At 34.8% G+C, this 14,229-nt stretch overlaps 2 protein-coding genes across 2 annotated transcripts; one reads left to right on the plus strand and one right to left on the minus strand.

Annotated features, from left to right (window-relative positions):
- Positions 1 to 36: 36 nt before the first annotated feature.
- On the plus strand, positions 37 to 2,362 carry LOC101211285 (transcription factor RADIALIS). Its single transcript, XM_004148796.3, has 2 exons — positions 37 to 448; positions 2,114 to 2,362. Exons 1-2 carry the CDS (start codon positions 168 to 170, stop codon positions 2,136 to 2,138), a joined length of 306 nt encoding a protein of 101 aa, XP_004148844.1. The 5' UTR covers positions 37 to 167; the 3' UTR covers positions 2,139 to 2,362.
- A 504-nt stretch (positions 2,363 to 2,866) lies between these two features.
- LOC101211034 lies at positions 2,867 to 9,520 on the minus strand. Its single transcript, XM_004148795.3, has 3 exons — positions 9,164 to 9,520; positions 3,406 to 3,589; positions 2,867 to 3,294 (listed from the first exon to the last, which is right to left on the minus strand). The coding sequence occupies exons 2-3, from the start codon at positions 3,577 to 3,579 to the stop codon at positions 3,202 to 3,204; spliced, it is 267 nt and encodes an 88-aa protein (XP_004148843.1). The 5' UTR covers positions 3,580 to 3,589; positions 9,164 to 9,520; the 3' UTR covers positions 2,867 to 3,201.
- Positions 9,521 to 14,229: the final 4,709 nt, after the last annotated feature.

Here is a 14,229-nt window from a genome sequence, read left to right on the forward strand (position 1 = left end):
GTGGTTCTTAAGTAAACAAATCATTCAAAATAATTTCTCACTCTCCCTTTTTCCAAAGATTTTCCCTCTCTCTGCCCCCACTTATAAAATCCCCTCCCCCTTCTCCATACTCTTTCTTCTTCACCCCCTTTTCAATTAATCTCTTTTACCACTTTTGCCCCTCAACAATGGCTTCCATTTCCTCCTCCTCTTCTTCTTGGACTCCTAACCAAAACAAAGCCTTCGAAAGGGCTTTGGCTGTCTTTGACAAAGACACCCCTGATCGCTGGCTCAATGTAGCCAAAGCCGTCGGCGGTGGCAAGACCCCCGACGAAGTCAAGAGACACTTCGACCGTCTCGTCGAAGATGTCAAACACATTGAATCCGGCCGCGTTCCTTTCCCTAAATACACCTCCTCCTCCTCCTCCCCTACAACCTCCAATGCTAACATCAAAGACCAAGAACAAAGGTACCTCTCTCGTCCTTCCTTCTTTTTTTTTTTTCTTTTGAAGTTTTAACCTTTCCAAATATTAAAAATAATGTCTCAACTGCTAAACTATGTTCTTAAAAGTTATTTTTTACGACAGAAAAGTCCAACTTCTAAGTCGCTTTCAACTCACTTTTATTTTGGTTCGCTTTCCAGATTCTCTCTTCATATGTATCTCAATTGTTTTTTTTATCTTTTTCTTCTCTTCTCCACATTGTTCTTTTCCTTCAAAATCCTTAGAGCAGCTCCCTTTTTATACCTTATAAAAAGCTATACATCTTTTTTCACCTCCATCTCCTTCCCCTCACTATGTATTTTCATGTCTTTTTTATAGAAAAAAAAAACATCAAACTATAATATATAAACAAACCAATTAAAAATCAATTTTCTTTATTACAAGCTGCACAAGTTTTTCTGACATTTTCCTTCAATCACGTAGCAAAAACAAATTTTTTTTTTGTCACGTGACAACTAGATGAATTGCACAAAGATAAGTGGGGTCGGATCTACGTCATTCATAGTATATAATTATATAATCGAAGAAAATGGTGTTTGAAAGTTGGTTTTTTTTTTTTGGAGGATAATGGGTTTCAGAAAAAGAGAAAAGCATGCAATCCAATCATACCTCAATTGGTAAATGCAATGTTTTCTTTATATATATATACATATATTATATATATAAAAAGAAAAAGAAAAAAAGTCAACAGTTTACGAGAAACCAAACCTCGTGCCAGTCACGTGGTTTCCTACCAATAGGGCTGATTAATTAATTATACCAATAATTGCATTCTTAATATTATAATAAACCCTAACAATTATGTATTAATTATTGGTGTTATCTAATCTTATACTAAAAGCAAGTTAATTAATTTTTTAATGTTGATATTTTGTTTTCCTGACAAATATCCTACTTGTCGGATTGTATTCTAACAGTCCCATTACTCCCCACAACACAATACACTTCTTTTTTTTCTTTTTTCTTTCCATTTTTGGCACCTTTTTATTCCTTAATTATTTCTTTTCTTACAAAATTTAATTCACCAAACTTTCAAATTATTATATATTTTCTATAGCAAATTTGAAGAAAAAAAATGATCTAAAAAAATGATCTTAATTTAAATAATTGAGATCTTATTTGATAAGATTTTATTTCTAATTTTTTAGTTTTCGTTTAAGTTTGTTGCTCTCGTCAAAAACTAAAAAAGAAACACATTCGCTTGATTTATCTAAATCACTAAAGTCCTTTTTCTTTTTTTTCTATTTATGACGTATATCTTTTTAATTATATATATAACAAAAAATGACAATAATGATCTTTTTGTCGTGTTTGCTTGTCCTTCTTGTACTACTAGCTCTCAAACTAATTTAAAAAGATACCAAAATATCTACTTTAGTCTTTGAATTTAAAAATATATCCATTTTAGTTATTACAATTATTTTATTGTGGAATGTTGCTCATTCTTTATCCATTTAGTGTATGAAATTTCAATGCATATTTGAAGTCATGTCATCATTTGCCAAATAATTGAGATTGAAGCAATGTCAGTGATCAAAATAGTTATGGTTGTAAGTGATTGGATGAATATGAAAATTAAATTAAGTTTTTTAAAATTGCAATCATGGGCCTAACTTATTTAATTATTGCAGGATGAGAAACATGAAACTTCATTAAATTGGTTGAAATTGAAAGCAAATGGAGGGAATTAAGAAGAATGAAAGTGGATTGGTGGTTGCTGTTTTTGCCTTTAAGATAACAAAAAGAAGAAAAAAAAAAATTAATGTAGCCAAATTTGCAATTTTATGTTTTTTTTTTCTCTTCCTCTTGAAAGTGTATTTGCCCAACTAAAGAGCTAATCAATGTAGAAGAATCAATTTGATTTACGTTTTTTTCATCTACTAATTTCCCCCTATATATTTTTTTTTCTCTTCTCTTCCTCCCTTGTTTGACACGTACCTCCACAACCTCTAACTCGCCCTTCTCCTGACTCTCACGTCTGCTTGTGCTCGTGTACGTCACTTAAAACACTCATTAACGATACGCTAAGGATGAGGAAGTATATGTATAATTCAATATAATAGTGCACACTTGTTCAAAATACCAAAACTTCATTATGTCAAAACACTCATTAAAAATTGTTGTGTTGAAACTAGTCAATAGTAACTTACATCTCCAACTTTTTAATTAGATTTTTTTTCTTAACGCAAAAAGTAGGGGAAAACGAGGAGAAAAAAAGTGCATTCTAAAAAAAGAACCTCAAAATTTATTGATTTCCTATTAGGTCCACATCTAAACATAACTAAACTAACATAGTACTTGTACTCCCTGAACCCTGAAATAAGTTCGATTCCCTTGCCTTGTATGGGCAAAATAACAACAACAATAATAACAACAAAACATTGAAACCAGTTCAAAATCAGGGACCAAAGTACTTATTTATAGTTTTGAACAGTTTCAAAACATGTTTATGACAAAAGCTAAAATTAAGAAACAAACACGTTAAGCCTTAAAATTAGGCAAACTCTCATTCATCAAGAGGTAAACAAACAAACAAGAAACAGTATTCTTTTGCAAAATATAACAGCTATTTATAGCTCATCAGGGAAACACAAACAACAGTAGCAATTCACATGGACTATAAACAGTAGAAATAAATCAAAAACAAGAATCATGAGACTTCACGCAGTTGGTTGAAGATGAAGACAAACTATACTTGAACAAAGGAAGAAAAGATAATTTATTCTGATACTGTTGTTCGAAGAGGCAGAGAACTTTCAACTCCATTTGTCTCTGAATTCCTATCTGCCACAACTTTTGACATACGGAACATCTGTAACCAACCAAAAGTTTTTTGAATTTTGTGAATAAATATATCCACCACATACCTCAGGAACATGACTTATTTCTTTTTAGATGCTCAGAGAAGAATATAGAAGTAAACCTTGTTGATAGTCTTTTTGAAGCATGATTTGTGTTCGTCCATTGATGCATTAATGAATTCGTCGATGTGATCCTTCAAATCCTCCAGAAATGTAGCTTCTTCATTTTTCTTCTTACGACAGGAAGGAATGGGTGGGTTTGCAGCAGTTGATGGTTTCTCTTTCTGTTGTTCCATTGGTATAAACCTGGCACCAAAAAAAAGAAAAATTAGCTGTAGTGAGCAAAAAAGTTGAGCTATAAGAAATGTAATTTCAGTTCATTTCAACATAAAGAAAGACTAAACGCTAAAATGGTATTTGAATTTACACCAATGAATTAGAATGTATGGAAGGGTGAAGTAACTTCCGAGTTGTTTGCTCCTTTCTACGTTGAATGCCACAAGTTCCTAAAATCCTATCTCCAAGACTCTAACTGATAATAACCTTGTTTTAAAAATTTATGCTTGTTTTCTCCCCATTTCATTATTATGATTTTTACCTTTTTTGAAGAAAAACTTTGAATTCTTAGTCAAATTCCAAAGACAAAAAACAAAGTTTGCCAAAACTACTTCTATTAGTTTTAAGAAATTGGCATAGTTTTAAAGACACGGGTAAAAAGTGGATAATAGAATAATGAAACTTACGAGTCGAAGTAACATTTATAAGCTTAATTTTTAAAATTCAAAATCCAAAATCTAACTGATTATTAAATTGAGCCTGGCTATCAACACCTTGGGATGGCTTCAGACTATATAAACTCTAAAGCAAACAAATAGAAACCTTTTGCCCTTTTGTTGGTAACTCTCAGGTTAGAGAAAATGGTAATGCAAGAATGCTGTCTTTAAATAAAGTTTGCCAAGATCCAAAACCCACCATGGCTAACCTATCTTTTCTTTTCCTTTTTCAACGAAACTGCTTTCATTAAGGATAAATGAAAGGAAACAGGAGCATACAAAAAAATCCCCACCCCTAAAGAAAGAGACTCCAACTATACAATATTGTTCCTAAAAAATTACAAAAAGTCCTCAAAATCGAATCCCAAAATGAAACATGATATTGAACAAGGGACCAATCATCGTAAGAATCCATTTCTAACCCTCTAAACACCACAACATGACTATCAACAATAACGATCTTGCAAGGTTCGCTTAGCTGCCTATTGGTGCAAGGCCCTTTGACACCAACCTTACTGGTTTTTGAACCCTTGGAATACTTATGTATAAAAAACAACAATTTGGAGGCCACAGGTTTAGGCACCAATGTCCATGTTTTGAATCATTCCAAGGGAGATCTTTCTTCATAGTCAATCCATGATCAGAATCCATCATTTATCAATGTCTATAACTTCATCATAATCATAAAGCTCGTTATCATATATGGAGCAGAATTTAGGACGAAGACTGTCAAATCAGCTTGACCAAACCTCCTTTGCGGCCTGGTTCCATATCCTTTTGCTGCCTGATCCTTACCTCATAATATGTCAAGTCGTGCATTCTCTGAATGCAAAACCCTACCGCTCATACATCTCTTTTCAAACTAATGCAAAAGTTGGTAGGAATAATACTATATCCAAATTAAGCAACTCATTTCACTAATATAAATTATCTAGCAATCCCATATCATATTACAAATCTAAATAAAGCAGAATAAACAATTTGAAATTCACAAGCTTACAAGAATGGATAAACTAACCTATGCTTCTAAGAAATAAGAACAATACTAAACCAAGTTTAAGAGAAGAGAGATGACACCGAGTTATATTGGTTCATCTAGTGTGAGCTACATGCAATTCTCTACCACCAATGTAGGTGACCCAAGAGTTCACAACACTAAAGTAAAATTTCTCTCACTTTTCTCTCAAAGAAGGCTCATGAATCACTCTTATAAAAAGAGTCCAAACTCTTGAATGGAGAGAAAACACACGTACACAATGGCCAGAAAAAAATAATCACGAGTCAGCAAGGTTTTTCTTCTTCTTCAGCCTAAAAATATACCCACGGCAGAGAGTTCAAAATTGCTACTGTTTTTCTCACTATTTTTCTGTCCAGCCACAACTAATTTCGGCAACCACCCATACAAGCAACCTACGTTGCAGTTTTTTTTCTTTCAAATTTTTAGTTACCAAATGGGTCTTTATGGTTTTGGGCTCCATAATTTCTCAATAAAAGATTGCATTTTTTCTCTTCCTTTAAGACAGCCTAGAAATTGAAACAGAAACTTATACCATTTTCCTAGGGAATACAAGTCAATAGAATATTCACTATTCAGGCACCCATTCATAGTAAAATAGGGGCAGAGGCTGCCATGGTGCCCGTAACATTTTTGTCAAATGTTGCAACAGTAAAGGCACTTTCATTGTGACCATAACATTTTAGTTGGTTTTAGTGTGACTTCAAAGCTAAAAACCAACTAAAAGTCACCTATAAAGTGTCCCAACTATCAAAACAACTTACAAATGTCTAAGTGTACCTTCCTAACTCAAAATAAAATAAAAAACATCCAAAAAAAGTGTCAAAGTGACTGTTTAACTCTAAAAATAAGTTAAAAAGTGTTTACGTGACATCTTGTCCTCTCTCCTGCTAAGTCTTTGTTCCCATAGCCTCTAAGACATTTGCTTGTGTCTGTTTGGTTCGGGATGTTTGTCCTCATCGTACTAAGTTAGATCCAAAGTTTTTGAAATGCATTTTTTTAAGCTATTGGTGTGTTCAACAGGGGTTCTGTTTTCATTGTCCTACTTTGAACAGGTATCTTGAATCTCTTGATGTTACATTTTTTTGAAACTCTGCCTTTCAGTCAACCATTGTCCAATTCAAGTCAGGGGAGATTGACCATTATTTTTTTCTATGAGATTACCTCTCCCACATCATCCTTTCCTCCACCTTCCTTTGTGTCTCTTCCCATCCGGCCCACCTGTTCGTCGTGTCTACTCCAGGCGTCCTCCACAGCAACCTACAGACTCATGTTCTCCACCACTAATTTCTTTGCCATCTAATCCAGGACCAAGTGATGATCTTCCCATTGCCCTTCGCAAAGGTAAACGCATGTGTACTTATCCTATTTCTTTGTTTGTTTCATATACCCAGTTGTCCTCTCCCACATATTCATTTATTACATCTCTTGACTCCACCTCTATCCCTAACTTTGTTCATGAAGGTTAGGCATAATGCAATGAATAAGGAGATGACTACTCTTGATGATAATGGTACTTGGGATCTGGTTTTGCGTCCGGTTGGAAAGAAGGCGATGGGGTGTAAATGGGTATTAGCTATAAAGGTCAATCCCGATGGAACAATGGCTCGGTTGAAAGCTCGTCTTGTTGCCAAAGGTTATGCCCAAATAAATCAGATTTATTATTCTGATACATTCTCTCTTGTTGCCAATTTAACTTCCATTTGATTATTTATTTCCATGGTTGTTACTCATAGTTGGCCCTTACAACAACTCAACAATAAAAATGTTTTTCTTCATGGTGACCTTCAAGAGAAAGTTCATATGGAGCAACTACCTGGGCTGTTGCTCAAGAGGAGAGTGATAAGGTATGTCACCTTCAAAATTCACTGTATGGACTGAAACAAAGTCCTCGTCCATGGTTTCGTAAGTTTAGTCAAGCACTCGAATGTTTTGGTATGAAGAAAAGTATGTCTCACCATTTTATGTTCAATCGATGATCTGACAATGGCATTACTTTGCTTGTTGTATATGTTGATGATATCGTTATCACTGGAAATGATGTGTTAGGTATATCTTCTCTCAAAACTTTCCTTCAGGGTCAATTTCATATAAAAGATTTGGAGCAATTGAAGTACTTCTTTGGTATTGAAGTAATGAAAAGCAAGAAAGGTATTTATCGATCCCAACAAAAATATGTGCTTGATTTGTTGTTTGAGACAGGTGAACCAGGAGTCATACCATGTAGTACTCCAAGGATACCAAATTTGCAACTTGCTAAGGAAAGAAGGAAAGAGAATTAATTCAAGATCCTGAGACATACAAAAGATTAGTTGAAAAGTTGAACTATTTAACAGCAACACAACCTAGCATTGCCTATTCTATGAGTATAGGGAGTCAATTTGTGTCTTCCTTGACTGTGGATCATTGGGATGTAGTAGAAAAAATCCTATGTTATCTAAAAGTTGCAACTGGACGTGGGATCTTATATAAAGATCACGATCATACAAGAGTTGAATATTTTTCAGATGCTGCTTGGGCTGGATCTCGAGAAGATAGAGGATTGACCTCTAGATATTGTGTTTTTGTTAGAGGCATCTTGGTGTCATGGAAAAGTAAGAAACAAAATGTAGTTTCATGTCCGAGTGCTGAGTCATAGTATAGAGCTATGGCACAACCTGTGTGTGAAATCGTGTGTGTACATCAACTTTTATCTAAGATCGGTCAACTAAACTATGGTGTGATAATCAAGTTGCTCTTCACATTACATTCAATCCAATATTTCATGAACGAACTAAACATATGGAAGTGAATTGTCATTTCATTCGCATAAAATACAAGAAAGGTTGATATCTACAAGATATGTGAAAACTGACTGAAAGCAATTGGGAGATATCCTTACCAAAGCAGTAAATGGAAGCAAGAAAGCTATTTGAGCAACAAGCTGGACATGATTGATATATTTGCTCCAACTTGAGGGAGAGTGTTATAGTATGTGTTTATGTTGTTATAATATGTGTTTATATCGTTGTACAATTGTCCTTTATTGTAATTTTAAATTCCCTAGATTAGGGTTTCTTAGTTGCCTATATATATGTATCTTCAGTGTCTGATTAACGGATATGATCATTAAATTCTCTAAGAGTACAATTTACAGAAAGTATATACTAAGGCGTACAAAAAGAAGCTCAAAAAACAATCATTCCTCATCCAATTGCAAAACGAGGTTCAAATCCAAAAGAATAGTACTAAGCTAATAATTAAAAAACGTCCTACTAGTATACGCCCATAAAAAAAATTCAATCTAATCAAATCCCAAATATCCTCCCCTAACCAATTCACCTAACAAAAATTTTCACAGTTCCTCTTCAGCCAAACGCCCTACATCATAGCCAAAAAACAAGACTACAAAAGAACAGTCTCTTAGTTGTGGAGTGAGAATTCAAGAGCACGTCATCAAACATCAAACATCCAACAACACAACCAAACATTGAATAAGTCACAACATCGTGCTTCACAATTTAGTATATTCATAACTCATTAAAGCAGTGCATTTAGCTAAGATCTATAAATCACAAACTAAAATAAAAACAGGCATACTAAGATCAAATTGCAAGATTACGGAGAATGCCACAAGCAGAACCACGAGGTAGAATTTTACCTACCTTTCTACTGCACTCCTAAGCTATTGGAAAGACTCCTTAAATAATTAAAAACAAGGTCCCAAGGTTATAAATTGGTTCAAAACCTTTTTCAGTCTCAAAATACGTTCAAAATGAATGCATTTACCCAAAACAACCTTAAATCTTAATTCAAACACTCAGAACTGAAGTCCAGACTACGAACAAAACTAGAAGCAGAGAGTTTTCGAGGGTCCAACTAAATTACAGCACTTCGAATAACGAAAATAAAAATCCTAAACCAAATTTTACTACCCAGAACTCACCAAACGAGATTGGCTAAAAAGAGGGGAGTTGTAAAGGTTAGAACTTAAGCTATAACATTTAAAAGTGTTCGATAGGAGTTCAAAGCGGCTTTTAAAAGATTTTAGAAGCTGTTAAGAAGTGGATAACTCAAATCTAATGTCGAATGAAAGTGGGGAAGGTGTCGAACCTTTTCGAAAGGGAGAAAAATATGGGTCTGAGCTGCTGATATGCGTTTTGGCGCAGGTGTAGTCGGACGTTGGTTGATGAACGGATAGAGAGATGGAAAAGGGGCAGAAGCGTACGGCCGATTGTTGGTTTCTGCTGCGATCGCGGGTCTTCTGTCGTATGCAAGTGCCGGCGAGGAGCTGGTCGTGAGGTCTCGCGGGAGGTGGAGCGTGACCGGAGATGAGAATTAAACTAAAGAAGGGTTTTTTTCTATGAGAAGAGGCGTAGGGATCGTGATGATTTCATTTCTATTTTTTTGCTGAAATTTTTTCTATTTTCGTGTTCAAATAAATTTGGTGTAAAAAGTTATGAATGAGAGCATTTTTTTTATTCTTTCTAAGATCTAACGATATTTTCAAAAACTTTTCTATTTTGTGCCTAAATTGGGTATCAATTCAAATGACATCTTTCAACAACTTTAGTAACATATCAAACGATTTGTTGCGAACATTGACATACATCAATTTCACTAAAAAATTTATGACTTATTTTAAAAATTCATCATCAAAACCATCTCCGTCATCCAAATTTTCTTCTCTCACTGTTATTGAATATCTAAAATATTATCGTCCTTATCGCCAACATTAGACTCTCCACTTAATCTACCACCTTCTAATGAGGTATCACCATGTTTAAATCGAGCTAATTTTATTGCTTCCCCATGATAAACCAATTTATTCTATAAAGAAGATATTAATCCATATGTAAATAAATGGGCTCTACTCCATCTAATGCTTATGTCATTGAATTTTGACAATACTTACATGGATACCTAGTTTTTCCCACATCATTTACATGACACTTAGCCACTTTCATAAATTGAGCAACTCCTTCAATATAATCAATTGAAAATCTAATTTTTAGTTTAATCCAATCTCTAGTCATCTTCAAATAGAACAGACAAAAAATTAACCTTGTAGCAAAATTCGACAACGTATTAGCTAAAGTGTCAAATCAACCTAAAAAGTTAGAAAAAAGTGTCTAAAGCAAGCATGTAAACCTTCAAATTAAGTGAAAACTAATCAAGTGTGTCATCGAAACTAAAAACTATACAAAAAATCACATTTTTAATGTCTTAAATCTCAAAACAACATAGAAATGTCCAAGTGTACTTTCCTAACTCAAAACCAACCCCAAAATATTAAAAGATGGTCTAAGTGACACTTAACTCTCAAAACAATTTAAAACTATTCAAGTGCAACTTTCTAACTCAAAAGGTTCAAAAACCCAACTATAAAGTGTCTTAAACATAAAACCACTATATACATGATGGATGTTAACACTTCAACTATGAACATAAAGTTAATAATGACTAATTGTGACTTTCATACAAAGAATCAACTCAAAAGTGTATTGTGTCTAAAAGATCCTTTCACAGTGCCTAAGTGTAACTTTCAAATAAAAAATCAACTAAAAAATGTATTATGTCTAAAAAATCCTTTCAAAATGCCGGCCAAGTGTGACTTTCAAGCTAATAACCAAACACAAAATAAAAAAGAAAAAACTTTGGTGTAGCCATTTAAAAGCCAAAATTAAACAAGTTAAAAAGTGTCTAAATCAAGCATATGAACCTTCAAATTAAGTGAAAACTACTTCAAGTGTGTCATTGAAACTAAAAACCATACAAAAAAATCACCTTTTAAATGTCTTAAATCTCAAAATAACATAGAAATGTCCAAGTGTACTTTCCTAACTCAAAAACAACACCAAAATGTAAAAAAAAAAAAAAAAGGTTTAAGTGGTACTTAATTCTCGAAATAATTTAAAACTACTCAAGTGTAACTTTCTAACTATGTAATTCAAACATATTTTAAACACTCAAAAATGTAATTCAAACAATTTGTCACCTCTTATGGAAGAACTTAGAAGATTAATATGTGGAAGAACATGTGATTCTTATGGAAGAACTTAGAAGAATAATATGTGGAAGAACACATGATTCAACAAACACTAAAGTGTGTAAAATAATAATTATCTTACTATATGTAATATGTATATGAGCAACTAATTTATATATATAATGTGTGTTTTTTTTAAAAAAAATAACATATTTTTAACTTTGAATTTTGAAATAGATTTGGAAAGGTATATTTAAAATGTTGTATATTGTTAAAAAGTAAAGAAAATTGATGTTTATAAGGAGAAAATATTTTGAAAGTTATTCTTCATCAAATTTCATATAAAATGTGAGAAAATAAATATTACACCATCTACGATTTGAACCAAATGGTTAATTAACCAAACACAATGCATATATTTAAAAACAAATATTTTTGTTGTTTGATACTTAAAAACAGTCAAACATGAGATCTCTTATTCATAAATACATACAAGTGTCAATTGAGCTAAGTTCATGTTGATATTTCATGTCTTAATTGTTAAGGCAAAATATTAATTGTTGTGGGTATTCATGCTCAACACTCATTTTCTTGGTGTTATTATTCAATCTCCTTGATAACTCACTATCAAAAGCTATTTCACCTATTTGATTTTGAATATTGTTATGCTTAGTCTTATTTCAGTCCAACCCTGAAAATGAATTTATAATCATGGAATCGACTCGATCTTCTAACATTAGATCAGTTTTCCTTAAATCACAGACTAAACCAAACTAATCAATTTGACTAAAATAGGAACCGAACCAATGTCTGATATTTCTATGTATTACAAGAATATCAAATGATGCATAAATAGCTAACTTATCCAACATAATTAAGGAATGTAATATAATTAGCCTAATGTAATGTAATTAGCCTAATTTACAGAATTTACATTAATACCCTCCCTCAAACTCAAGGTGGTAGAGTGGCGATCAACTTGAGTTTGGTAAGTAATTGACAGAATCGATTAGATGGCAAGGCTTTGGTGAAGATATCCGCAGGTTGTTCAATAGTAGAAACAGAACGTAAGAGGAGGGTGTTGCTTAAGAGGTGGTGACGAACAAAGTGACAGTCATTTTCAATGTGTTTTGTACGTTCATGAAACACATCATTGTGAGCAATCTGAATGGCACTACGATTGTCACAATGGAGGAGGGTAGGACCCTGTTGAGGGACACCCATATCGGCAAGGAGCCACCGAAGCCATATAAGTTCAGCTGTAGCATCAGCCAGAGCACGATATTCAGATTCCGTACTGGAACGAGATATAACACTTTGTTTCTTACTACGCCATGAGATGAGAGAATCACCTAAGTAAAAACAGTATCCTGTAGTGGATCGTCGATCAGTAGGATCCCCCGCCCAATCAGCATCAGAATATCCCGACAACACAAGGGAAGACTGAGATGAGAATTGAAGACCATGTCCCAAGGTGCCTTTGACATAGCGAAGTATGCGTAGAACAGCAGTGAAATGAATTGTTCGAGGAGCAGCCATAAATTGACTGACAATATGAACAGCATATGCAATATCTGGGCGAGTTACTGTTAGGTATATAAGACTGCCAACAAGTTGCCGATACAAGCTTGCATCGTCAAGAGGAACACCATCAAACGGAGTTAGATGGACATGAGGATCTAACGGTGTTGAAGATGTGGTGGAGTCTGTAATTCCTGAGCGCGCTATTAGATCAGATGCATATTTCGCTTGAGATAACAGATAACCATCTGAACGGTGAGAGACTTCAAGACCGAGAAAGTAATTGAGAGATCCAAGGTCTTTCATCTCAAAATGTTGACCAAGATATTGTTGTAGGTCGGATATGGCCTGTTGATCATTACCAGTAATAATCATATCATCAACATAAAGAAGGAGAAGAACAATACCATGAGTTGTCTGTCGTGTAAAAAGGGCATTGTCGTGAGAGCTGGAGGTAAATCCAAGTTGAGTAATGGTGGAGCTAAACGTGGCAAACCAAGCTCGTGGAGCCTGTTTTAGACCGTATAGAGCGCGACGAAGGAGACACACCTTGTTGGGAGGAGGAGAAGTTCCCTGAGGTGGCTTCATATACACTTCTTCAGATAGGTTGCCGTTAAGAAATGCATTTTTGACATCCATCTGAAGAAGAGGCCACTGTTTGGCAGCAGCAACAGCTAACAAGCTGCGAACAGATGTCATCCGGGCAACAGGGGCAAATGTTTCTTCATAGTCAATCCCATATTCTTGTGAGTATCCTTTTGCAACAAGCCGAGCTTTATAACGTTCAATAGTTCCATCAGAGTGAGTTTTGATTTTGTAAATCCATTTGCAACCAATGGGTCTTTTACCGGGAGGTAAATCAACATAGTCCCAAGTGTGCGTCTTTTCAAGGGCCTGTAATTCTTCATCCATTGCTTTCTGCCATACTGGGTTAGTACTGGTCTCTTGATAAGAGGTGGGTTCAACAAGGGAAACAATGGTGGAAAAACAATGGTAATCAGTGAGATGAGTGGAAGGTTCTCTTACCCTAATAGAGCGACGAAGAGGAGTAGCTGGTGGCGATTCAGGAACATCATCGGAGACAAGCGGTGGATCCGGATTTGCAGTAGCAGGTGTAGATTGTGCAAGCTCAGTATCCAAAGTGGGTTCAGAGAGAGGAAAAAGGTCAACAGATGTATTTGTAAAGAAAGATTGAGGACTAGAGAAAGAGGTGTGGAAGGAGGACAAAACGAGAGAACATAGTGTGTTCCCAAAAGGTGACATGCCGAGATATCCGGAGTCGGTTGGAAAGAGGGTCCCAACAACGAAATCCTTTGTGTTCGGTGCCATAGCCAAGGAAACAACAGAGACGGGCACGTGGTTCAAGTTTATTGTGTTCATGAGGATGTAAAAGAACGAAGCAGGCACTACCAAAAACTTTGAGTTTAGAATAGTCGGGAGAAATACCATATAGTTTTTCGAACGGAGAGGTGTTTTGAAGGACAGAGGAAGGGAGACGATTGATTGTATATACTGATGTAAGGGCAGCTTCACCCCAGAATTTTTCTGGACAAGAGGCAGAAAGAAGGAGGGCACGTACTGAGTCAAGAATGTGACGATGTTTGCGCTCAGCACGTCCATTTTGTTGAGAGGTATGAGGGCAAGAGCGCTGAACAATAGTGCCCTGTTG

This window comes from Cucumis sativus, chromosome 2 (genome assembly GCF_000004075.3).
Source record: "Cucumis sativus cultivar 9930 chromosome 2, Cucumber_9930_V3, whole genome shotgun sequence".
NCBI classification, from domain to species: domain Eukaryota; kingdom Viridiplantae; phylum Streptophyta; class Magnoliopsida; order Cucurbitales; family Cucurbitaceae; genus Cucumis; species Cucumis sativus.

Excerpts from the sequence above, each read along its gene's own strand:
- LOC101211285 (XM_004148796.3), top strand. The coding sequence starts at position 168 with ATGGCTTCCATTTCCTCCTCCTCTTCTTCTTGGACTCCTAACCAAAAC. Across the intron at positions 449-2,113 it reads ATCAAAGACCAAGAACAAAG|GATGAGAAACATGAAACTTC; the intron begins GTACCTCTCTCG and ends TAATTATTGCAG.
- LOC101211034 (XM_004148795.3), bottom strand. The coding sequence starts at position 3,579 with ATGGAACAACAGAAAGAGAAACCATCAACTGCTGCAAACCCACCCATT. Across the intron at positions 3,295-3,405 it reads TCAAAAAGACTATCAACAAG|ATGTTCCGTATGTCAAAAGT; the intron begins GTTTACTTCTAT and ends GGTTGGTTACAG.